Genomic DNA, 25463 nt, shown 5'->3' on the forward strand with positions numbered 1-25463 from the left:
ATCTGTACATTTATTTTACTTGCACAGTAATATTTGGTCTAGGAATTAATTCGTGCGGGTGGACAAGAGATGGCGCAACGAACGGAGCGTCCCACAGTTCCGTGTATCCACACATGTGTTGCAAACCCCTGTCATCGCGTATCGTTCGTAGTACAGGGCAGTGGATTAAAGCGTCAACAACACCAGTTTGTAGTTAAGTGAACATGGCGCAATTTGTGCCTGATAAAGTGTTTTTGCGGGGTGTCCTGCTGCATTACTTTAACATGCAGAAAAGTGCGACTGAAAGTCATCGTATTTTGGTGGAAGTGTATGGTGACCATGCTCTAGCTGAGCGAACGTGTCAGAAGTGGTTTGCACGGTTTAGAAGTGGTGATTTCGGCTTGGCAGACCAAGAGCGAGTTGGACAGCCAAAAAAATTTCAAGACAAAGAATTGACAGCATTGCTCGAGCAGGATTCGTGTCAAACGCAGGAACAACTTGCAGCAGCATTAGGCGTTGATCAAACAACAGTCTCCAAACGCTCGAAAGCCATGGGAATGATTCAAAAGAAGTCACATTGGGTTCCACATGAATTGAAAGACAGAGACGTTGAAAGACGAAAAACCATTTGCGAATTGCTGCTTCAACGACAGAGCAGAAAGGGGTTTCTGCATCGAATTATTACGGGTGATGAGAAGTGGATCCATTACGAGAACCCTAAACGAAAAAAGGCCTGGGTGAAACCAGGTGAACCAGGTCCATCACAACCAAAACGAGATATTCACTGTGCAAAGGTTATGCTGTGCATATGGTGGGATATGAAAGGTGTGGTGTACTATGAGGTGCTGCAACCGGGTGAAACTATGAATGGAGAACGTTATCGACGACAATTAATGCGTTTGAAGCAAGCTCTGGCCAGAACACGACCAGAATGGGAGAACAGACATGATAAACTTATTGTTCAACATGATAACGCTCGCCCACATGTTGCAAAACCGGTCAAAACCTATTTAGAAAATGTCGGATGGGAAGTTTTACCCCACCCGCCGTATTCACCAGACGTTGCTCCTTCGGACTACTACTTGTTCGATTGCATGAACAACGATTTGATTGGACAGCGGTTTACTTCTTCAGAAGATATCGAAACATGGGTCTCTGACTGGATCGCTTCCAAGGATGAGGACTTCTTTCGCCACGGAATCCGTACATTGCCTGACAGATGGGCGAAAGTGGTGGCTAGCGATGGACAATATTTTTCTTAAGGTATTTATGTATTTTGTGTTTGTACTACAGCTTCAATGTGTGCGTACCAACCGCACGAATTAATTCCTAGACCAAATATATATATATATATATATATATATATATATATATATATGGCGGGGGTGATGTGGATGTGGGTGTGATATATACAGGAAATAAGAAATGTTATTATGTCCCTGCATACTACAATAGATCTGAAACACTCAAAAGTCGCGATTCCATGCCAGAAAGACCCGAAGAAGATGACCAGCATCCCTGGTCAAAAATCCTGAGTGAAAAGGGTGCAGATCATTCAGTCCCGGGTTACTTGCTTCTCATTAGGGAAACGACTGCCTTCAACGAAAATAGGACTATGGACAAGGTGAATCAAAGGTAAACGTAAATTACCATAAAGTAAATACGAGGATGAGTGATAAGTTTGTTTAACAATTCGAATGTGTTATATTTCTTCTGTCATGAGGCAGTACAGAGTAATCATAGTTACTTTCGCGTGCACTTCATATCAGTTACCATGTAGGCAGATCCACAACGTTTGTTGCTGCATCGCACATAATCTCGGGTTTTCAAATCCGATTCGATCTAGTGGTTATTCTAATATTTTAATCATTATTGGAAGAAATGGACATTATCTACAGAAACTGTAGAAGAGATCTATGCTGTGGAAGGGAATGGAATTTTGAATATTCGAATAGTTCCAAGAAAAGATTCATATCAGGGGGCGGGATATTAAAGGCAAACTGCAGTTGGAAACCAGTTGCCATGAACAGCAACATTCTGGAACCGAATGTAATGCACGAACCACACTCACAGAAATATCAATTTGCAACAAAGGAATTGCCAACTGTTCATAGGTAGAAATTTGAAGCAAATTTAATGTTATGCATGCAGTGGAATATGTATGGTCCAGTGTTCAGGAAACCCATTCTTGTTCGAATTCAACATATTGCTCGTATTACGTGGAAGTACCAAGCATGATCATGAGTTAATCTGACGTGCATCGAGTATCGGTTATCACGTAGACAGGCCCACAATGCTTGTTTCTATATCATCAATCTCAGACGTTCATGTTCTATATATAAAGTAGCGAGATAGCCCTATATGTGTGTGGAACTTTGGGTAACATGATGGTATGTAACATTTTCTAATTTTTGAGTGAATTGAAAATACAGGTTAACCATCCCTATGCAATTCAATGAATTGGCACATACGAAACAAGCTTCTCTGCTTCTGAAGGTATATTTCAAAAATAAAACTAGCTACATACTCATCTGTGGTTCGGCCACGACAAAGTAGTCTAAATAACTCAATTTTACCAAAAGTTGTAGGCCTATTTTCCATTTTGGTCGGTTGGAATTAATTTCACTTTACATCCCTTTGAAGTATGCAAAAAAACTTTACGTAAACGTTAGGTTGGTTGCATACCATTCAGTTTCAGTATTATAAGCCAAATTCTCTCAGGTGTATACCTAATATTACTACTTATTCTTACGTGTAAGTACTATGAAATTTTCGTATTAGGCCTTTTGATCAGTCTAATGACGTCTTACCGTTTTGTATAACTAGTAAGATTCGTTTTGCATTCCTTTCGACGCGAGGCAGCTTTCTCGTGGGACTCTTTCCGATAGGGCTCTTTTGATGCGGACCCTTCCCATGCAGGGCTGTGACACGACCCTTTGATTGAGGTTTTTTGACGTTGGGTCATTTTAAGTCAGACCCATCTCAATCGAATTCTGAACTAAAAGAAAATATTTAAAAACAAAATAGAAGTGGAGCATGAACACACACACACACACACACACACACACACACACACACATGTATATATATATATATATATAGTGTGTGCAACAGCCCGTTGTTTACAACACTTGGGAGGTGATACAGTTCACAGATAATCTAAAAATACAGTAATCGGTTGTAAACTGAGAGCGTACTTTCGATTCTCTGCACACTGTTTCTTTGTGTACAGCTTGTCTCCGCAGTTCAATGACTCATCTTTTTGACACAATTCCAAGTGGATTCATTTCTTTACACTTTCGGATGCCCTTTAGCTCCGGATAGATGTGGTATTCGACTTTGTGTTCCATAGTCACTTTTCCTTGTTTTCATGTCTAGAATCACCTCCCAAAAGTTGTAACAACGAGCTGTTACACCCTACATATGTATATGTATTCTTTAGGTACCAGAACTAACATAAGATGAACTCTGACTTGGACGTATTCTATTCTGAAAAAAGAGAGCTCATTCTTAACAAAATTGCGATTGACGATGATGTATGGGTCTCGTACTTAAACGTCTGAAGTAAACAGCAATCAATGGAGTGGAGTTATGTCAACTCACCAAAGAAATCCGCAAAGACTGAGAAAACGTTTTCTAGGAGAAAGGTTATGATAGTAGTGTTCTTGGATGTCAAAGGAATACCAGTAGTGGAGTATAAGGAGCGTGCTTTGACCATCACATGAAACATGTATTCCAAGATTAATAAAACTAAGATGAGCTATCCAGGGAAAGCGTCGGAGTATACTGAGTTCGATGTGGCATTTGTTTACAATAATACCCGTCAGTTTGTATAATGTGGGTAGCTGTCACCATGATATGGAGCGTCCTTAGGTTGCGGATCGAGGAGAAAGCCTCTAAATATAAAGGTTAGCTGTGAATATTACAGACACGGACAGACAACAAGGAGTGATCCTCCAGCTTGGAGATTTGGCGTGGTGCACTTAAAATAGATATTGACCTTCTCATAGACAAGGTTCGTCACACTCAAAGGTTTATAATTTTCGGAGGTGGTCGAACAACCACCTCAAGACCACTTCGTATGGATTGACCCGGCTGCTTTATTGAGGCTAAACTTACTGTCTAGGCAACTGTCATATATTATTATATGTTTTATTGAGGCTAAACTTATTCTCAGGCAACTGTCATGTATATGCGATGATGGAGGTTTCTTTGTTAGTTCTGAAGCAATAAACATATTGAACAGGTTATTTTTGTTTAAATTTTAGCGCAGTTACATTTTTTTTTATATAGAGTCCTTCTGGAATATTAATTACTTACCTATAAAACAAGATATTTTTTTAGGTTAAGAAATGAGTAAAGATTGAATTTCACTGATGCGATCGTTGGTTAGTACAAGATCCCGGTAACTTCTGATCAATATGTGACATTTAGCTTATTGTCAGTACAATAGTCTTTTTGTGAACATCAATATATATTTTATTTTTTCAATCATAATTGTTTAATATTTTGTCTAATTACCGTATTTATTTCTACTTTGGAATAACTGTCACTATTATTACTGTCGCTATTATATTCTGTCGACCAAACGATCAAACTAAAATTATTGGTCCTAACAAGTTATGAAACTCATTTCGAATGTGCGAATTCAATACTTAAACTTGAAGTAGTATATCCATAATTACTGGTTACAATAGAGGAGTAAAAGCATGTTCATCAAACACTGAATCAATATAAAACAGCCATTGCTCGCTATCTCTTACTTTTAATCCATTGAGATTAAGCAAGTGAACTGATGTCTAGCACTTCCAGTGGCAGCAGTGGAATACAATATGAAGTAAAACGTGTTCTTGGTACTAAATGCATAACAAAAAACTGCTTGTCACTAACTATTTTCAATTTGTCCATTATGCAATCAGTTTTGTAACCAAAACGAAATCTTAGATTTTTATCACTTCATATAAAAGTCGAGAAAAATCTTAATCTTGAGAAGGCGAATTTGTATCAGAAACACTCTCCCTTACGATTTTTGCTTAATGAAAATCAGTATTGATACTGAAAGTACTGTGAAATTTGTACCACTTCCGATTTTGGTAGTTTTCTATGTGGCGATATGTTCTCTTGAAATACTGAACCGATTGCAAAAAGAAAAAAAAAGCTTCTTATTTATTACCGACTAGCAGCGTTCACCCCGCTTCGCTGCGGTCACCCCGGAACGCAATAAACGTTGTTACTTAGATAATTTTTACTTTTTCGCTTTCAAGTGATATGATAAAAACCATAGAGGATTGCAGTAAATGTTAACATTATATCGCCTGTCATTTATGTTAACCCGCCCCGCTTCGCTGCGGTCACCCCGGAACGCAATAAACTTTGTTACTTAGATAATTTTTACTTTTTCGCTTTCAAGTGATATGATAAAAACCATAGTAGATTGCAGTAAATGTTAACATTATATCGCCTGTCATTTATGTTAACCCGCCGAGTGACACGGTCATGCGGGTTGCATATAAATACGTTTATTTTTACCTATGATGAACTAACAAAGGATTTGTACGTTATGGACACTTGAATGGTCAATTATCTCAAGACACTGGTAATTAAAAATTAAAGTGATATGATAAAAACCATCTAGGGTCCAAATCCTAATAACCCCCCAAAAATGAAAGAAATTGGTTCAGCCGTATTAGCGTGATGAGGGAACAAAGGATTTGTGCGTTCTCTTTTATATATATAGATTTTTTAATATGGTAATAAAGTTAAAATAGGAAAGGGTTGATTTATACCAGTTCCAGTTTCGAAATAGGGTTAGGAGTACTGATCTTTGAATCCCGAATCGATTTCAGAAAATGGCTTCTTGACATCTCTTAAAGTTTTTGCTCTTTCAAAATCAACATTAAACCGGAAATACTAGAAATGTTAACCACTTTCGGTTTCCGTATAGTGTTGCGAGTGATGACACTATGTTCTCTTAAGACACATAATAGATTCCGAAAAAAAAGCTTGTTATTTATTACTGTTTTTATTCTATAGTGATAGACGTTGAAACCAGAAATGGTTGATTTCTACCATTTCCAGTTTAAATAGAAGGTAACGGAGAAGATGGAACCTATTCTTAGAGCTCTGAATAGATGGCAAAACAAAAGTCTCTTTTCAAAACCATTTACCGTTTTTGCTCTTTGAAAATGAGTACTGAAACCGCAAACACATGTAAATTTCAAGTACTTCCGGTCTCAGTAGAGTGTAAGGGTAAAAACATACCGAAGGTACCGCGCCATCGAAGTCGAGGTTTAAGTCGCGGTTGCTACCTTGATACTGGCTCAAACACAAGGATTCAAGTAAATAAGCGCATGCCGAAGATGTACGCTACATCGCGACCTGAGGTGACCACAAGGCTGAATTAGTGGTAGCAATGATGAACAACCGACTTTGTTTTACATCGATGTTCAGCGAAAACTTCGCTGTGGATCATGTTCTCCTTGGTTCTTCCTGAAGCGCTGCACGGAATAAAGTCTTCATTTGTTTAGAATTTCGTCTGCAGAGGATTGTGTGTCTATGCTCGAGAGGTTTTGCTGCATTATTAAATTTGATTATGAAAGACATATTAATAGAACTAGTAAGGAATGTTCCAGCAATATGGGATAAGAAACACAAATAACACTATTATAGCCACGTTTTAAATAGAGAATGAAAAAAAAAATAGCAACAGAAATGGGAATGTAAGATAAGTTCTTCATATTTATTTGAGAATTATATTGTGACTTATTAATTTATAAGGCAATGGCGGTTACAGAGAGGAGACTTTCGAGCTGAGGTCCGTCTAAATTTCTAAAGAAAAAAAAAATACTATTAACCATATCTATCCTTAAACACTCCACGCCCCCCTATTATTCCGAGATTAATAAAAAAGAGTTTCTTCTAAATTCGTCACTGATACCTGTAAAGACAGTCACATATCCATAGGGAGGAAATGTCGAATAATGGAATTGCAGTGATGAAACTTCATTTGCTGAAGTTAATACCACCTCCACCTCGAAACCTGAAGACATACCTGTTCTTATTTTTTATTTTTTACTTTTACTGGGAAATGATTTAGCGTCTGAGTGCTGAAAGAGGGCATTTCTTTACAGAAAATTGAAAAAAATGTAAAAGCCTTTGATTTATTGATAGAGATGGACAAGAGATTAGACTCAAATATTTTTGCGAAACAAGAGATGAGGCTTTAGCATTTTTCATTTCTCGTCTCGCGTCCATTCCTATTTATAAACTATTTGGTTCTTTCAATTTCAAAATGTAATTTCGCAGTGATTTTTATACAATAATTCACACGCGTCCCAATAATGTTTCTCCTTCAACTAAGAACTTACAGCGAGGGTGCGACCTAATGGCAATGTGCGCCCTTCATCCATCTAGACCTAGACATCGAGATAGCGACCGCGACTTAAACCTCGACCACGATCGCGAGGTACCTTCGATATGTCTTTACCCTATAGGTGGTGATGATGTGCTATCTTGAGACGCTGAACTGATTGCAAAGAAGAAAGTTTGTCGTCATTTTTTACCATGTTTTATGGTATGTAATAAACGTGAAAGCGGGATATAGTAGGTCTCTGCCAGTTCTGTCTTGAATAGATGGTTAGCGTTAATCATTTATGATGCTGAGTTATTGCCAAAAACCGCTTTCGATATCCCTCACCGTTTATGCTTAATAGAAATCTGTATTGAAACTGAAAGCACTAGTCACTTCTGGTTTTGGTGTAGTGTTGCGGAAGGTGACGATATGTTCTCTTGAGCACTGAGTCGACTGCAAAATAACCTTTCTTGTTATTTATTACCGTATTTGTTATACAGCTAAAAATACTTAAATCAGAAATGATTAATTTCAACCACTTCCGGTATGAATAAGTAGTTACCGAAGTAGGTTGAATGTATTCCTGGGACGCTGAATCGATTGTACTAAACTACTTCTCGAAATAACTTACCGTTTTCGCTCTTTAGAAATCAGTATTGAAACTGCAAGTACTAGTAAATTTCAATTACATTTGGTTTCAGTTGAGAGTTACAGGTGGTAATAATACGTTGAAACGCTGAACAGACTGAAAAGAAAAAAACGCTTATAGCTATCTGTTACCGTTTTCGTTCCATTTCAATAAACCTGGAAACCGAAAATGGTCTATATCTGCATTTTTTGGTTTGAATAGACGTTTAGCTTAGGGTATGGAACCTTTTTTGTGAATCGTTTCAATAAAAGTGTTTCTCGGTATCTTATACTTTTTGTGCTCCGTGTGTAATATTCAATTGCAATTGATGTAGCATATTGTTTTTCTTTCTTTGGGGTCCGAGTAATTTTTGACCGTGCTGTGTATTGTTGGATTTTACCCTGTTATTTCCAGTTTACGTATTAAATCCGTTTGTTCTTTGTCCAAATCAAAATTTACTCAAGAGCTCAGAATAATTAGGAAAAATTATATTTCGGAGAATTATTTATTTATTTATATATTATTTCATGGTAAATTTCTGTATATGAGCACCTCAATTGGATGATTATGGAAATTTTACATTTTTATTTCAATGTAAACCATAGGTCAGCAATTGGGTAGAATTTTCTGAATTTGTCCACCAATCCAATATTTGGTAGAATAATTTAGACCCCCTTCGTTCCACTGAGATACGCATATTCTGCTAAAAATCTGGTTTGATCCAGTTTTCACTATTTTTTACTCGCTTTATACTTTCCGCAGCGAAAATCCCCTTGTTTTGATTGGGAACTAAATTCTACCTCAGTATTCTGGCACGATTTACCCGGTCTTTGTCTGAAAGTAGTCATCGAGTGAACAACGAAAGTCGCAGCGATGCAGTAAATTCATTTAAAGAACCAGATTTCTGTAAAATAAACAGGTAAAATTAGTTTCAGTTAAGAAATAAATAATTCGGAAGGTGATGGGAGTCTTGCAACATTGATCTTTTATCTCAAAACAGACAGAAACAGTAAAATATGGAATTCGATTCAGCAGACGCCATGTTTGGGAATGCAAATAGCTATGGACAGGATTCATAGTGAAGTGCATCGATTTTCCGGTTTTTAAGTGATTTTTAAACTAAGGTTTGGTGTTTCAGAAACGTTTAGAATAATTTCCTTTACTCTCAAACTTTCATTTAGTTTTCGGTAGCCTGTCCAATATAGTATATAGTTTGTGTATTCAGTATATATGATTTATTTAGAAATGGGTATATGGTTTAGTGTTAGTTAAATTCAATATTACTATGTCAGTGTAAACTGTAGTAGGGACTCCTATTTTACTTTTAAATTCACAGCTTCCAACGTATCATGGGTTAAATAGTTTCGTAAAGGTTTCCTTCTCTTCAGGAAAGAGATCTTTACTTTAATAGTTTTGATATACCTTTCTAGGGCTATAAACAATAATCTCATAACTGAAAACATGGGTTACTTTGAGTGCAAGGCCCACCTGGCACGGACTATTTCTCTTCCCTTCTTTTGTATCAAAGTAGATTAAAAATGTGATTTCAGTGATTTGTTTAGTCTAGATATGTAGAATTTAAATGTTTGTAGTAATAAGTATTAGTATGTATATGTATTAGTATGTGTAGTTTTAGTTCGTATGTGATGTAGTATGTATGTGTGAAAGGGTTATTAACTTGCTCAAGGATAGTAAAATGTTGATTCCTAACTATTCGTCTCTCCTGGCCTAACATAATATACAAATTCCTCCGTAATGCAAATCTATAGTGATTCCGTATCGTTATTTCACAATATACAATTTGTGGTTAGCTTCTAATAGAGTACAAAGCACGTTTTTCCAGTACACAGTTTATTGTCACCTTGTGGCGCCCTCTAATCGCTAATGAATATTCACGCATCGAAAGCCGGTTGTTTATTAATATAGTTAAGACGATTAATAAAGTTAAAATTGTTTATTTTTCGTCAATATTACAAATTATATGTCAGCCACAGTCCGTGTGTGTAGCGAAATCAATAAAGTACCTTACTAGTTGTCTATCTTGAAGAACATTATCCGTTTTGTAGCGAAATAATTAAATAATTAACAAAAATGAACTTTACTTTCGTGCTTACAGTGAACACAAGTGAAAAATGAACATAAACCAGTATATATGACGCTATCTCCATCGGGAGTAGGTCAAAACTCCCACAGCCAAAACTCCCACACACAGAAAATGTCAAAACGCCCCCAACATCGATCATAACTCCCACACAAATGGACAAATCTCCCAAATGCAAGAACGGTCATACCTTCCACAGCCAAAACTCCCACACAGGGAAGGGGTCATAACCCCCAAAGATCATAACTCTCACACAAATGGACAAAGCTGCCACACATAGCAACGGTTACAATCCCCACATAAATGGACAAATCTGCCACACAAATGGACAAAACTCCCACACGCAGATGTTGTCACATCCGCCACACAAATGGACAAAACTCCCACAGAAAAAACTCCCACACTCAAATAATGTCAAAACGCCCACACAATCTTCATAATTCCTACACAAATGGACAAACCTTCAAAATGCACGAACGGTGAAAACACCCGTGGACTTCTTTTTATTGTTTTCAGCGTGTGAAACTTACAAGACGTGCAATCAGGATCATTTCAAAGGTGGGAGTTTTGTCCATTTGTGTGGTGCTTGTGTCAATTTCTGCGTGTGGGAGTTTTGTCCATTTATGTGGGGATTGTAACCATTGCTATGCGTGGGTGTGTTGTCCATTTGTGTGGGCGTTTTGACATTTCTTGAGTGTGGGGGTTTTGACTGTGGGAGTTATGACCGTTCGTGCATTTGGGAGATTTGTCCGTTACTGTGGGAGTTATGACCGATTGTGTGGGCGTTTTGACATTTCTTGAGTGTGGGAGTTTTGCCTGTGGGAGTTTTAACCTAGACCCTCTCTATCGTCAGTTCATAGTTTCAAAATTTTCTTTTTCTTTCCTTTCGGTAATTAATCTCAGTGTTGATATCAGACTACGGGTATATTTATTGAAGAGTACAGTAAGTAATATTGAATCCTACTTGCGTATACACGACCTTTAAGCTGTGAAGTGTAAATATAGTGTAGGTTCTGTTGAAAGAGTTAAGTTTAGGTTCGTGCGAGTTCATATGTATTGGTCAATTCTTGATGGTTTCGTAAGTGACATGTAGATTTTGAGAGTAGAGAATGGGACTGCTTTTAATAGTCTTGGGTATAATTAAAGAATAGGGTGTCTAGAAATGAATCTAGGGTACAAAATGTGAATGAATATAAGTGAGTAATAATAATAATAATAATAATAATAATAATAATAATAATAATAATAATAATAATAATAATAATAATAATACATATATAAATAATATAGTGCGTGTAATTAAATGATAGGACACCTTGAGTATATTCTTTACCACTTGTTAAGAACTACTAAGGTATTGATTGTTTATATAGGATGATGAATGTTCGAGCAGTGACCCCTACATTAGAATTTCGTATGAGGAAGTGTGTAACAATGACCGACTATGTTTTCACTTCGTGGCTTGACATTCAACCATAGTCGTTCGTACTAACTGCTTATCTGGTCTGATGATGTGAGTGGCGTTTATGTAGTAAATATTTTTGGATAGTTTAAATGTAACTACAGAACAGTATAGCTGTTTTCATAATTGGTACAGCTTAAGTATATGAGTCTATTCTTATAGTCGCGATATTACTTGATTGCTCTGAGATTTTTTCTTTTCCAACCTTACTCTACTAAGCCGAGTTCATCACTGTTCGTAGAGGTGACGGGAAGAGTAAGAGTAAATAGCATAGATTTATTACAGTAGATCCTCATAATTCCGCACCAGGGTGTCGATGTTCCCTCCCTCACATATCATAATTTTCCTTATTTCTAAACTATGTAGTAATCGAAATAAATCGGCATGTCAAGTTGTAGTGAACCTTGTAGACTGTGAGCGACTGGCAAAATTTGGCTTATATTAAGTTGCCAGTACAAAATTATTCTATTTATTTTTCTTAGTTTTGGAAAACCCCGTTAGGATTTCCTTTATTTTATCGACTTCTACACTAGTTTTTCATACTTTAATCTGAACTCTTCCCAGATTCTGAGGATTCGGATATTTTTTGTATTAGAAATTTGTAAATTTAGAAACTACACCTTCATTCCGGTAGTTCCGGGGTCTGCAATGGCATTGACCGTATAGAGAGTGTAGTGGGATTTTCATAAAGCCCTTGTCCTTATGAAAATTTCATTTTGGGCACGGATTCGTCTCGCACTTGAAGAAATGTCTTAGACATGCATTTAGTAGGCCAACTGTTTCGGTATATTTAAATATATATTTTTGGCTATGAAGTCTATGTATTGTCGCGTGTTTAAATTCGACCACTTTTCTTTGTAGTATCTAGTGATCTATCTTATTTCTCTTTGTCACGGCTGTTTTCTCTATCTTCCTATTCTCTAAGAAAGTTTTTTCAACCTTCCCTCCACTGTTTTTAGCTTGACAATTCAACCATTTTACATACCTTATTTGAACTTTTATATTCAATTGAGATATTGCGAGACATAATTTGTGGAGGTATTCACTCTCGTCAGATATCAAGGGACAGTCTTTATCACTATTTGACCCGCTGTAGTCGTGATCGATCGCATATTATATAATCTAACTTTGCTTTCGTTTTCCTTTACCATTTTCTGATCGAAGTTTACCGTTCTAATACTCATCGTTTCTATAAAGTGCCACAGAGATGAATTTTCTTCTAGATGTTTGGGTCCGTAAGTGTACGTTAAATTTTGAGGTTTTATCATCTGGATGGCAAACTGTCGAATAAATGTTTTGTATCGTATTTCAGTTTACGTGTCTGCCTTATACTTTGAATGTTTATTATTTTGAAATCATTAAGGATGTAAGTGTTTACAATATTTCGCGGTTATTCATTCATTGTATAGTCGAATATGTTTTGTTGTACATGATGTAGTGTTGTAACCTAAAAAATTCTATTGAGCGGGATGATTAATTTGAAATGGCGATATAATGATTAAAAATATATATATTGAATTATAAATATAATGATTTTTAATGTAATATTGAAGGAAATCGTATAACGTTGAAATACTTATATAAATGTGAATAAACTCTTATTCCCTATCCCGAGGGTTACATTGATTGCCATAATTTCATAAAATTCGACAATTGTAAAGCGTAAATTCGAAATGTACCGCCTTATTTTAAACCTCATCTTTAGTCTTGTAATGTAATTAACTTGTATGTGTATTTTAACATAAAATATTACTGTACTAATTGCATGTTGCATGTAAATAAGGCAGGTTATCATAACCCAAAATTATCAAGTCTATCCTTAATCTCATGAACCTTTAATTTTCCTTTGTATTTTCATTACCCTTGACATACACAAACCCCTGAAACCCGAATAGTGTGTAATTTTAGTGATCGTGATGTGGAAGTGTCTAACAACCTATGCAATGTCATACAGATTATTCTTCGTCAGTGGTATCAAAACCTCGACGAATTAAAAAAAAATTAGTTTTTATAACTCGTACCAATATGACTACGAGTGTACGAGTGTGAAATAACACATGATATGATGATAATTTAAGAGATGCTTAGTTAACTAAATAACAAATGAAGTAATGAAATAACTAAATTAGTTAAATTAAAGCCAATGAGAGAATTTTTTCTTTCATAATTCACTAATGGATTAAAATATATAAAAAAGTAATTCTATAAACTGAAAATGTGTTAATACTATTTTATGTGCATATTCGAATAAAGACTAATTACGTGCATTGGACACCAAATAAGTGCCGTAAAGACACGTGGAGTAATTTGTTATCTGAAACGACGAGAAAAGACTCGTTGACAGATTTATTTTTTTAAAAAATAACCTTCTTCACCAAGATATAATGCAATGTTATCAATGTTCAATTCGTATTTTATTTTTTTGAAAGATATTTTTTTCTTGTTTCCATTCTAACATTAACATAATTTAACATTATATGTCTAATGATATATGTACCCTGATTTGCATGTAATTTAACATCTTTGTTTTTATTATTGATAGGTGTAATAAATGTTAACAAACTGTAGCAAGGTGATGGTTTTTTTTCAAAGCAGGTTTACCTGTAACAATACATTGTCCTGTATGCTTGTGTGTGTGTTTATGTGAATGAGTGATAAGTTTAGTTTTTAAGTGGTGATCTCTAATGTTGGTTTAAAATAATAACATTTCCTATATATGTGTATGGCTATAATATATGTGTATTGATTCATGACCGAAGTCATGAAGGATAACTAATTCTAAATTAATCCAAATCGGCTCTGAAAGGCAAGCCGAAACAACAGTATAAGCTGGGATAGAGATAATCTTTTCGAGAATTTCAAGAGCTCCGATTTGTGAAAAACTCATGTATCACGTTGATTTTTTTTATTTCCTTAGCTAGTTCAAATGTGTGTTCGATCTCCACTATGGAAAATCAGTTAAGGGTTCAAAGTTGTTTAATGTTCCGAAATAACAGACAATTGAGTAAATTAATACTTATCATCTGGGCTGGGACAGGGTAACCCCAACTTGTGCAGTTATCTGGATCCGGGTCAGAGTAGTATGAGGGAACATGTGTCTATCAAGAACAATTCAGAATTGATTCTCGAATAATAAAAATTCGGATATGAATCAACTTTTAATATTTATTTAAGGATTCTCACTATATTTCCATAATAATCCAGTACTTCTTCATTTCTAGTACTTCTTTCTTTCTTCTATTCTCCTTTCTCCTCCTTCTCTCTCCTCTACCTTCCCCATGACTTCATCTATTTCTTTCTCAGTCTTTCCTACCTTTAATAAAACTGAAGAGAGGTCGTGACTGGGAGTTCTCGCTTTAGACACGGTCAATAAATTCAATTAGATTTCTCTTCGGAACTCCGAAATTACTTAACTAATAATATACATACCTAAAAAGCGAAAATATGACTTATCTTAGTTTACTTATGAAATTATCACTGTTCAACAAATTTTGATCGAAAGTATGTAAATTCTTTGAAATTGTGATTTTTGCATTCATTTAAGCATAATATGAAAGGAAATGATAATAGAAGAATTTTCTTAGCTCAGGTTGTGAAAAAAACGCCCTTGTACAACAGTAGCTGTATATATACAAATGTATTAATATTTATAGTAAATTTAAGCAAAATCCTTGTAAAAAACCTACATTTCACTTTTTTTTTATCTACTTCACTGTGATGTGATAAGCTGGGGAGTTTAGAAGTACCCTAATCTATAGCTTTCTATACCCTTGTGCTTCCTTTTTCAAAATTGCGCAAATACCAGTTTCACAGCGATACAGAAAATAAAGTAACCGTGGTCAAGTTAAACATTAACAATTCCGTAATAAAAATCAGTATTAACATCAAAACTTGAAAAATATGTACAAATACCTTCTTGTGCAAGAACTACACTGCAATGTAGACAAAAGTTTCAACTGATCCCTTGTACAGGATTATGTTTATTTTATTTTGAGCGTCTTCGCTTGGCTTGCCTTTTGTAGGTTACATCTGGAGCATCCATTGCAATAGTCCAACAGTAGTCGGCCAATATGTTAGAACTCCACTTTCCCTCATATCTCTTCTCCATGGCTGCAATATCTTGATGGAAACGCTCACCATGTTCGTCACTTACTGCTCCACAATCTTCGGGAAAGAAGTCTAGATGTGAATGAAGAAAGTGGAGTTTCAGAGACATATTCCTACCAAAATTTTCGTAGCACAATAACAACTTTGCTACCAGTTGTTTGTAATTTGTTGCTCGGTGTCTTCCCAAGAACTGTGAACAAACACTCTTCAAGCTTTCCCACGCAGCTTTCTCCTCACCTTGGAGAATTTCGTTGAACTTGTGATCTTTAAATAGTTGCCTAATCTGTGGCCCTATGAAAACACCCTCTTTAACTTTGGCATCACTTAATCGAGGGAATTGTCCTCTTAGGTACTTATAGGCCTCGTCCTCTTGGTTCATGCTCTTAACAAAACTTTTCATAAGACCTAATTTAATATGTAGAGGGAGAAGCAAAATTCGGTTACGACCTACCAGAGGTTCATGCTGCACATTTTTCACTCCCAGCTGAAGAGTTTCTCTGGTACTCCAATCACTTTTGCGGTAATGAGATCCACGATCTCTACTGTCCCATTCACATATAAAGCAACAATACTTTGTATACCCTAACTGCATACCTAGCAACAGTGCTATTACTTTAAGGTCACCACAAATGAGCCACTAATAATCGTAATATTTAATGGCTTGAAGTAAACGTTTCAAGTTTTCATAAGATTCCTTCATATGAACTGCGTAACCTACAGGAATTGAAGTTCATTTCCAATATGTAAAAGCACTGCCTTTATAGTCTGGAGGAAATCCACCGAAACTAAAAATTTCAGTATGTCTAATGTTTCTCGGTGGCTTTTACCTAATTTGAGGGTGCTGAATCTGAATCTGCCGGGTGTACAAATGTACACCTTGAGCGTTTTGAGTAATTCAAGATGGCGGCCAAAATGGCGGCTGTAAAATTGATAGGAATATTTTTGTATATTTTATCAAGATTGGTATCAAATTATATGTTTTTTGGGTTGCAGATTCCAATAATAATGTCAAAAATGTTATGAAATTGATACAAATCGAGATATTCAATATGGCACCCAATATGGCGGCCGTAAAATTGACAAGAATATTTTTGAAATATTGTATCGACATGAGTATCGAATTATATGTTTTTTGGGTTGCAGATTTCAATAGTTACTTCAAAAATATTATGAAATTGATAGAAATCAATATATTCAACATGGAATATTCAGATTCGTGACCCTCGAGTTAGGTACATATTTAGAACAATATCTGATACACTGAAATTTTGGATTGGGTGTTGATGCTTTCTCCGTCACTGCAATTCACCTTGTTTGCGCTCCAGACCATTTTTTCCACATTTTGGGCTTCTTTATATTTATTTACAAAACCATTCCTCTCTGTGTGCAAAAGAAAACAAGAACATAAGCTTAGGTTTGAAGATTTTCTTATATTTTTTTTCCTGGACGTTTTCTTAATCAAGAATTATGTTGCTGGCCACATTAAAGCGAAATATATACATTTACAATACAAAATGCTGATGTTTCTATGTTACTCGGGAACAAAATAATAAATATCACAGATCAGTCACTTGTCAGTCTTCGTCAGAAGAGTATCCATGTTTTCGTCTTCTAGATTCCTAGTATTTTGATGCGTGAAGATATTCTTGCATCGTTCAGAGGCTTCACAATTGCAGAAGTCAGTGTAGCTATTATGATTTGCCACACAGCCACAACGTCCTTTACACATGTTTTCAGAAGAACAGCCGAAACTCACCATCTTCAAGATGTCCTTCGGTGCCATCACACTTTCCCGGCGTACAGTAACTGGTTTCAATGTTTTGTTCAGCTCATCACGATACCACCCAAAATGTGTCGGATCCAGTGTCTGGTGGGTCTGGTTTATCTGCTTGTTTCCAAATACAAGCCTGGAAATGATCTCTTTTTACATTTTCAGAGAACGCCTCTAGTTGTTGGCAAGCTCTTCAATTTCGGCACATCTACGGCAGTCTTCTTTGACAATTTCTTCAGCCAGACATTTCTTCTGACATCAGACATTGTAGGGCCAGTTATCCTACTACCATAGCAAGAAGCTGTAAACTCAGTTTCCTCCTGAATCACATCTTCAAGTAGTGATGTCTTATTTCCAAGCTTTTGAAGCTCCTTATCACTTTGTAGTACTTTCATTGTCTTCTGCTTTTCAGTGCCATATAGAGTAGGAACTGTATCGCAGCCAGAAAGTGAATGAAGTGCTAGTAAGTTTGAAACAATATCACGGTGTTTGGACACAGACAATCCAATGTCAATAACTCCTCTTTGACTTTGAGTTTTTGTGTGTGGTAGTAGTGCATCAGGAGGAGAAGAATATCCGTGTCACCACTAATTACATTTATTGTACAATTTCTGGCCAGCTGATTACCTATCATCACTACTTGTGTGATAATTATGACATCAGGCTCTTCGTGAGTGTTTTTCATATCTGGACGTTCCTTGATACAATCAGCAGTTATTTCTGTTGTAACGTCTTCCGGTCTCGTGATGAATAGGCTTTTGCTGGAATCTGATGGCAACCCTTCTGTCATTAAGTACTTGCAGATCAGCTGCACTAGCTGTACCTTATTCTTCGTAACATTAAGCACAACTTGTTGGGAGGGCAAGGACGTGTTGAAAGACAATTTATGATACCTGCTACATGTTGATCCTGTTCTGACGCTTCTTATTCCTCCTTTGGTGTTGTACTCCTTGTATTTGTCAAATATCAGGTACACGTTGCATTTCAATTTTTCAAGCACATGTGACCGATACAATTTTATGAAGTCAAGAACAGTTCTGTTAGATGGCCAGTTGATCACTCACAAAACAGCACACCCAAGTATGATAGCATCTTCGTGCTTGTACGATCTCATAGACTTCTCTACCTGTAATATTTGTTTCAGTTTTGACTTACTTTTGCAGAACCTGGAAGTCCCATATTCATCAAACAAAGATGTGGGGACAGCGGTAAGCTCATATGAAATCACTCCTTTAGCATCAATATCTCTTGTAGATGCGAGACACATTGCACGCGTGTACAAGAGTTCTGTGTCAATGACACCAATACTAGCTGTTCTTTTGACGTCATCGTAGGAAACATTACGAACCGTTGTTGAAATTGGATCGTGAAAACCAGTTGATAGATTTTCTTCGCAAGAACACAACGCCTTCTCACCTATCTCAACAGCATTATCAACATTCACTTTCTGGGAACAAATTTTCCTTGTCACAATATTCACAATAGTTTTTGGGTGATCATCGGTCTTCAGAGGATCTATACAATATGACAGCTTCTACTTTAAATTAATTCGGTCTGCAGCATCTCCTTTTACTCGAGATGGCATTTCTTCCTTATGCTTAGTTATTTCCATATCTCGTCCAGCATCTCTCATGACATACATGTCATTTACGAAACGACTGCAGGTGTGAAGGCTGAAAGCCCATCGCTTCACTACTGATGGATTTAGTGTAAGTTCGATTATTCCCCCTGGTCCATGGACATAACGCATAAATGTATTCTCAATGAACATGTCTGACCATATAGCATTCCAGATACCTGGTTTGTAATGCAGAACATGTCCGTTTTTCATAAATCACTCTTGTATTTCACTTGGAAGTCGCTCCACTGACCGCAGATAAAGAAGACCATATCTAGCGTGTATCAAATATTGTTCTAAGTATGTATCTAACTCGAGGGTCGCGAATCTGAATATTCCATATAGAATATATTGATTTCTATCAATTTCATAATATTTTTGAAGTAACTATTGAAATCTGCAACCCAAAAAACATATAATTCGATACCCACGTCGATACAATATTCCAAAAATATTCTTGTCAATTTTACGGCCGCCATATTGGGTGTCATATTGAATATCTCGATTTGTATCAATTTCATAACATTTTTGACATTATTATTGGAATCTGCAACCCAAAAAACATATAATTTGATACCAATCTTGATAAAATATACAAAAATATTCCTATCAATTTTACAGCCGCCATTTTGGCCGCCATCTTGAATTACTCAAAACGCTCAAGGTGTACATTTGTACACCCGGCAGATTCAGATTCAGCACCCTCAAATGAGGTAAAAACCGTTGAAAAACATTAGACATACTGAAATTTTTGGTTTGGTCGAAAAGTAGGGTTTTTCTTCCAGACTATTAAACTCACCTTGAACGAATCTATAAAGAGCCTCCACTCCGTAGGTTCGTAATTAATTTTAAGTGCCCTCATGAGACCATTTACATCTATACATGCCACAAGTGTTTCTTCCATAGTAAAAAATGAAGTGAACATCTTCTCCCTATTTCGATACACTGAAATATTTACTTTTTCCTGCAATAAATTCCGTTGCTTTAAGCGTGACGCTAAAATTTCGGCTTTGCTTTTCGAGAGGTCCAAGTCTCTGACTAGATCACTTAGTTTCTCTTGAGTAAGTCTATGTGATTCACATGGAGGTTCTTCTACAACAAACGTAGGGTCCTTCGAAGTACTTGATTCAGGAGCTTCAACTTCTTGATCATCATCAGAAAAAAGATCGTATTCTTTAGGTGGGTCAGGAACAGGTAGTCCTTCTCCATGTGGAACAGGGCGCATTGCAGAAGGAATGTTAGGATAGATCAAGGCCCGCTTCTTCTTCGTGGAAATTTCCTTCTTGACGTAAGGAACCATACAAAAACAACAGTCTCTGATGTGGTCGCTTGGCTCCCTCCAAATCATGGGCACTGCAAAAGGCATTGAGCACCCTTTCCCATTAATCCAATTTCTTAGATTGCAGGCACAAGTGTTACACACAATGTGGGGTGCCCAAGATTTATCTTGGTCTCCAATTTTACAACCAATGTAACATTGATAGGATTTTCTTATTAGTGGTGTTATAGTCTGCTTTTGTGAGGAAAATGTCACTTCCCCTCACACGTAGCAGAAGCTATCCGCACTGTTTACACAATTTCGCGGCATTTTTGTTTATTGAAATCCTCAAAATGTCACTTGAAATAGTTCCAACAACTATTTAAAAATATACATTCGAAATACCAGTATTTTTGCGTACTTGTAGTTGTAATTTATGTCTTGCACTACACAAACGTCACACCCAAAACGCTGATAACTGCACTAAACCTGTCTTTTCTAACAATGGCAGAGCACTACTGAGATAAGGAACACAATGAAACCGAGCATTCATATAGTTTCTCTAGTGTTGCCGGATCAGTGTAACATTTTACCCCAAACGAAGCGAATATATAGTATTTACGGGGAAAATGCACATTCGGGGAAAATGCACAGTACTATGTTTAATCCTGAATTGGCAATATTGACTAACATGGTGAGTGTTATGTTGAAGGGAGAGGTATAAAGGAGTTGTTGCAGGCAAACAGAACAAATTGGTTGGTAAGTAGGCTTTCAAATGTAATTGGTGTATTTCAGTAGTGTTTATTATAACATTAGGATGTGGTACAAACGATTACTAGAAGAAATCTGTGTGTAGTTGTGATAATCAACAGGCATGCGCGTCAAGTACAAATACCGTCTTGTGAAACGCTGTCGCGCAGTTGGGTGTGACAAGATCAGTGTGTCAGTGTCAGTAACCACAATGTTTATTTATGTTTTGGGGGAAAATGCACAGATCTATGTACGGGTAAAATTCTCATCTGCGCAAATTGCCCCAACAGTGTGATGTGAACAAAATTACAAAGTATTAAAAATAACATCGAACGTAGCCTGGGTACCTGGTAGGTTAATATATAATTTCAGTCACACATAAGAAAAAGGCTTGTGTGAAAAAAATCAAACACAATTGATAACTTTGAATTTTTAAAGCAGAGTGTAACATCCGTTCACATAATACGAAAATAAATAATCCTAATAAGTAATTTATATCAATAAAATGAAAATGAGACAGTGGTAAGTGAATTGTTGTGAGTCAGATGAAAAGAATCACCAGGCTTAGACGCCAGGGGAGGAATAAAAGATGAGGTACATCACAGTAAATATATGTGTATTTTATTTCACGCAAAAGTGCAGATGAAATCCCGAGCTATTTTACACTATTGTAACAAAAACGAGGGGACGGATTTGGGAAGAACGTCGATCATAGCTGATTTACAAGATACCATCCCGACATCTGCTTAAAGTAAAAAGAACCCTGGAAAAGCAGACAGTATGGTATGCCGATGGGTTCGAATCCATGATCTTCTCGATGCTAAACCGACCTAGATTAAAGAAGAATCAAGATTATAAATCAAACCTCTAATACGTTACGATATGACACTCTTGGTTGCCTATCCAATATGTATGAAACAATATTTTACACTTCCATCTTTTCGATATCTATTTCCGTATGTTTCACCAATATCGACATTTAGTAATATCTTGATGTTAGAAATAGAGTTTAAGTTATGATATTTATTTCATTCATTGTAATTTGGTAGCAAAAGATTTTGTTGTGTTAATCTTTGTATTGTCCTTAATATTTACTGTTATATGTTGTTTTCTTAGGTTGGCATTTATATTTGTGTACACTTTCTTTTGTGAAATCGTATTTGAGATCACTCCTCTACTCTCCACCCAGTATTACAAAGTTGGTTTTGAGTCCAACTTCCTTTAAGCCTCGGTCTTGAAAACGTCTTTGGCCTACTGGTTCGAAGATGATGAGAAAGTGCACTAAAAGTCTCAATAGTGGGGGGGAGACTCGTATTTCAGTGGTAGAGCTTGTACTGGAAATCAAAACCCAGGTAACATATGAAGACTGTGAGCTGAATCTAGATAGGGAGGGATAGCTTGACTAAATTAAAGAGACCAATCTATTTTACATTTTATTTATAAGAATAGAAAAAAAAATAAAAATGAGAATACAGATGAATTTTACAAATCGGTTACTTGGAATTACAACTTGAAATTCATATTACATTACGTTTAGGGGCACAACCCTTTCTTTACCCAATGGCTGCTAGAAGGTTTTTATGCTAAACCGCGATTTATTGAAAATAGTGAAATTGAAACTTCGTACATCGCAACTTGCATTGGCCCAAAGGGAAAGTGTTAATTCTCAAAGAGGGAATTTGGTCTTGAGTTGAAAATAACTTCATATTTGTAACTAAACATTCTCAAGGTGCTCATCCCGAGTTGAGGGGGAACTTAGAAAAAATAATCACATACCTGATTTGATGTCGAGCGGCCGTAACAAGGGGAGACACACTCTCGTAGACTGCAGGCTGAAGAATCACCCGAGCCGGCGAACAGGCCTCGCTTATATAGGCGCTTCGTCCCACGCATTTCTGCCAGTCTGACGTCGCTCGAAAGCTACGTCACGAGCCTCGACGAGCTTGGAGAAACTTCTTCACGCGCATGCTCAATAGTGGCTAAGACGTCTAGTTTTTCCTATGATTTTTCCCTATCACGCCGGGGTTGAAATTTCTATTTTACATTTTTTTTATTTCACGCATAGCTCCAAATACATAATGTTTTCATGTATTTATTGCTTGCGTGGTATTAACTACATTTGCATTCCCGGACCCGGCGCTGTGATCTGAGTAAATCAAAGCCAGGGTCATACCACTATTACATGCATGTGGGTTGGTGTCAATGAGGCATCAGGTTGCTAATACAATCTGAGCCCCACCTGACTCCGTTCTCCCTTTCTCTCTTTTCCTTGCTGCACACACAATTTGAAAAGCGCGGGCGTCTCGCCCCATAATTTGAGTCCGGCTTAGGACTTCGAGGCATAACTGTGTAACATTACAGACCCAACAAAGTTTTCAGTGTAAGGTATTGTTTGCGTAAGAATGGAGGTTTCTTCTGTTAGCGTGAAGAATTTTATTCACTGCTTTCTATTAACAACGGAAATATTTATTAAGTAAAGTATCATGGCCAGTCCAATAGAACATTATGCTGCCGGCTCTTCATTTGTTTAGTTGGTGGTTCAGGTTTTAACTCTTTTGTATTCTTTTATTCTACAGACTTATCACAGATTGAACATGAACCAAGACTCACTCAAACTCCAACAGCAGAAAGATTGGTTGCTTCACCAGAGTACATCTCTTCTGCTTCATCTGAATATGTGATGAGACGTTTTGCTGACATGTCCAGTTCCATCCAGAGACGGTGCACGTCAAATATCTCCACGAAATGCACAAGCGCTGACATCTTCATGCCATCTTGCTTCACTCGTCACGAAGAAGCTCAAGAAACCTGAACGGCTTCAACTAAAGAAAGGTTCAAAGTTGGGAGTACAGACGAGACATGAAACTAATCGCTCTGCAGACGGCTCATGTGCAGCCCATTCCCGTAGTGCCACGACTGATCCAAACAACTATTGTGGTGTTTGCCGTAGTTATTACTTTTCTCCAGATTCTGTTCGTTTAGGTGGCTGGGATCGGTGTGTGCAATATCTCCAATGGTGCCATGAAAAATGTGTTACAGGATATCCGGACAACAGTATGTTGTTTACTTGTGGCACGTGTTAGCAATGATGTATTGTACGTCAATCTTCTGAGTGTGCACTACGAACAATTTGTCTATTCTTGTTGTGAACACATGGTTCAACAATGCATGTAAATCATTTCCACGATAAGACATTTCTATATCCCTGTCGCAGAACACAATCTGTGTGCTCATGTTAGACATAGGTATATACAACAAAACGAAGAAAGTCAAGAATTTCTAGATAAAGAATACGAGTAACATTATCAAAGCTTTTTGCTTTTATTCTTAATGATATGAAATTTCGCCAAATTTTACTTATCAGCTGTCCATATATTTTCTTTTTTTTTTTACATATTCCTTTCTTACATATTCCTTCTCTTATGCACTTATTATACAATTGCACAGATATTTCTCTGCTCCAATTTCTTAATGTACGTTCTTATTCATACTGTGAGCCGTACATGTGTGCTTATTCCCCGTATATGTGCATCTTTCCCCAATGGTCTGGTAAAATGCACACTTTATATACTTGTCTATGAATCACTATTACTTAGTCTATGCTACATATGTCTATCAATGGTGCATATATTATAATAAAGGAAGAATCAAAGTTTATTCTCCGTAATTTTTACCTGGCTTGTCCTTTTCTTTTTTCAGTAGTACTAATAAATACCTTAATATGCGCATTTTCCCCCGCATTACTCTATTTATTTTTAAAGCGTTATTATTAGACATGCCTGTAAAACGAAAAGTAGAGCTAATATTCGAAAATAACTTTCAAATTCGTGATCAGCACCACAAAATCAATAAGAATTAGCTGATTTTGTTTAATTTACATTTTCGTTGTTGAACATTATCAAAGTGAGGCTCAAGTGGGCGACAACTAGAAGTGTCACTTCCTTTCCCAATCACGTCGTGATTCGCTTGTTTTAAATGGCGACAGTGGCAGGACGTTCACCAGAGACGTCACGACTTTCCTTTTTCATGCGTAAATCGGTATTGAAACCGGCAGTACTAGCACGTTTCAACAACTTCTGTTTTTTGTAAAACGTTGAGGAAGGTGACGATATTCCTTGAGGCGCTGATTCAACTGCAAAAATGGTTTTATCTTTATCCATTTCTGTATATATATATATATATATATATATATATATATATATATATATATATGGTGAAAACATTGAAACCGGAAATAACTAATTTCAACCACTTCAGGTTTGAATAAGAGGTTAACAGAGGAAATGTAAACTATTCCTGAAACGCCGAATCGACTGAAATATCTACTTCTCAATACATGTTACCGTTTTTGCTCGACATCTGTCGACAGGCAGACAGGCGGCTGGACGAACGTAGGTGTTCTATTAAAGTTCCAGCATTTTTGAGAAGCCACACAGAA

The 25463-nt window shown here is 36.5% G+C and overlaps 1 protein-coding gene across 1 annotated transcript in view; it reads left to right on the top strand.

The window, feature by feature from the left end:
- Positions 1-24661, top strand: part of LOC145665751 (uncharacterized) — a 232211-nt gene extending 207550 nt beyond the window's left edge. Inside the window, exon 2 of the mRNA XM_081732883.1 lies at positions 23602-24661. Coding sequence (XP_081589009.1) covers positions 23602-23837 — 236 coding nt within the window. The 3' untranslated portion in view covers positions 23838-24661. The remainder of the gene's footprint in view (positions 1-23601) is intronic.
- Positions 24662-25463: the final 802 nt, after the last annotated feature.

The sequence above is a fragment of the Thermobia domestica genome, chromosome 12, assembly GCF_964235325.1.
Source record: "Thermobia domestica chromosome 12, izTheDome1.hap1.1, whole genome shotgun sequence".
Lineage (NCBI taxonomy): Eukaryota > Metazoa > Arthropoda > Insecta > Zygentoma > Lepismatidae > Thermobia > Thermobia domestica.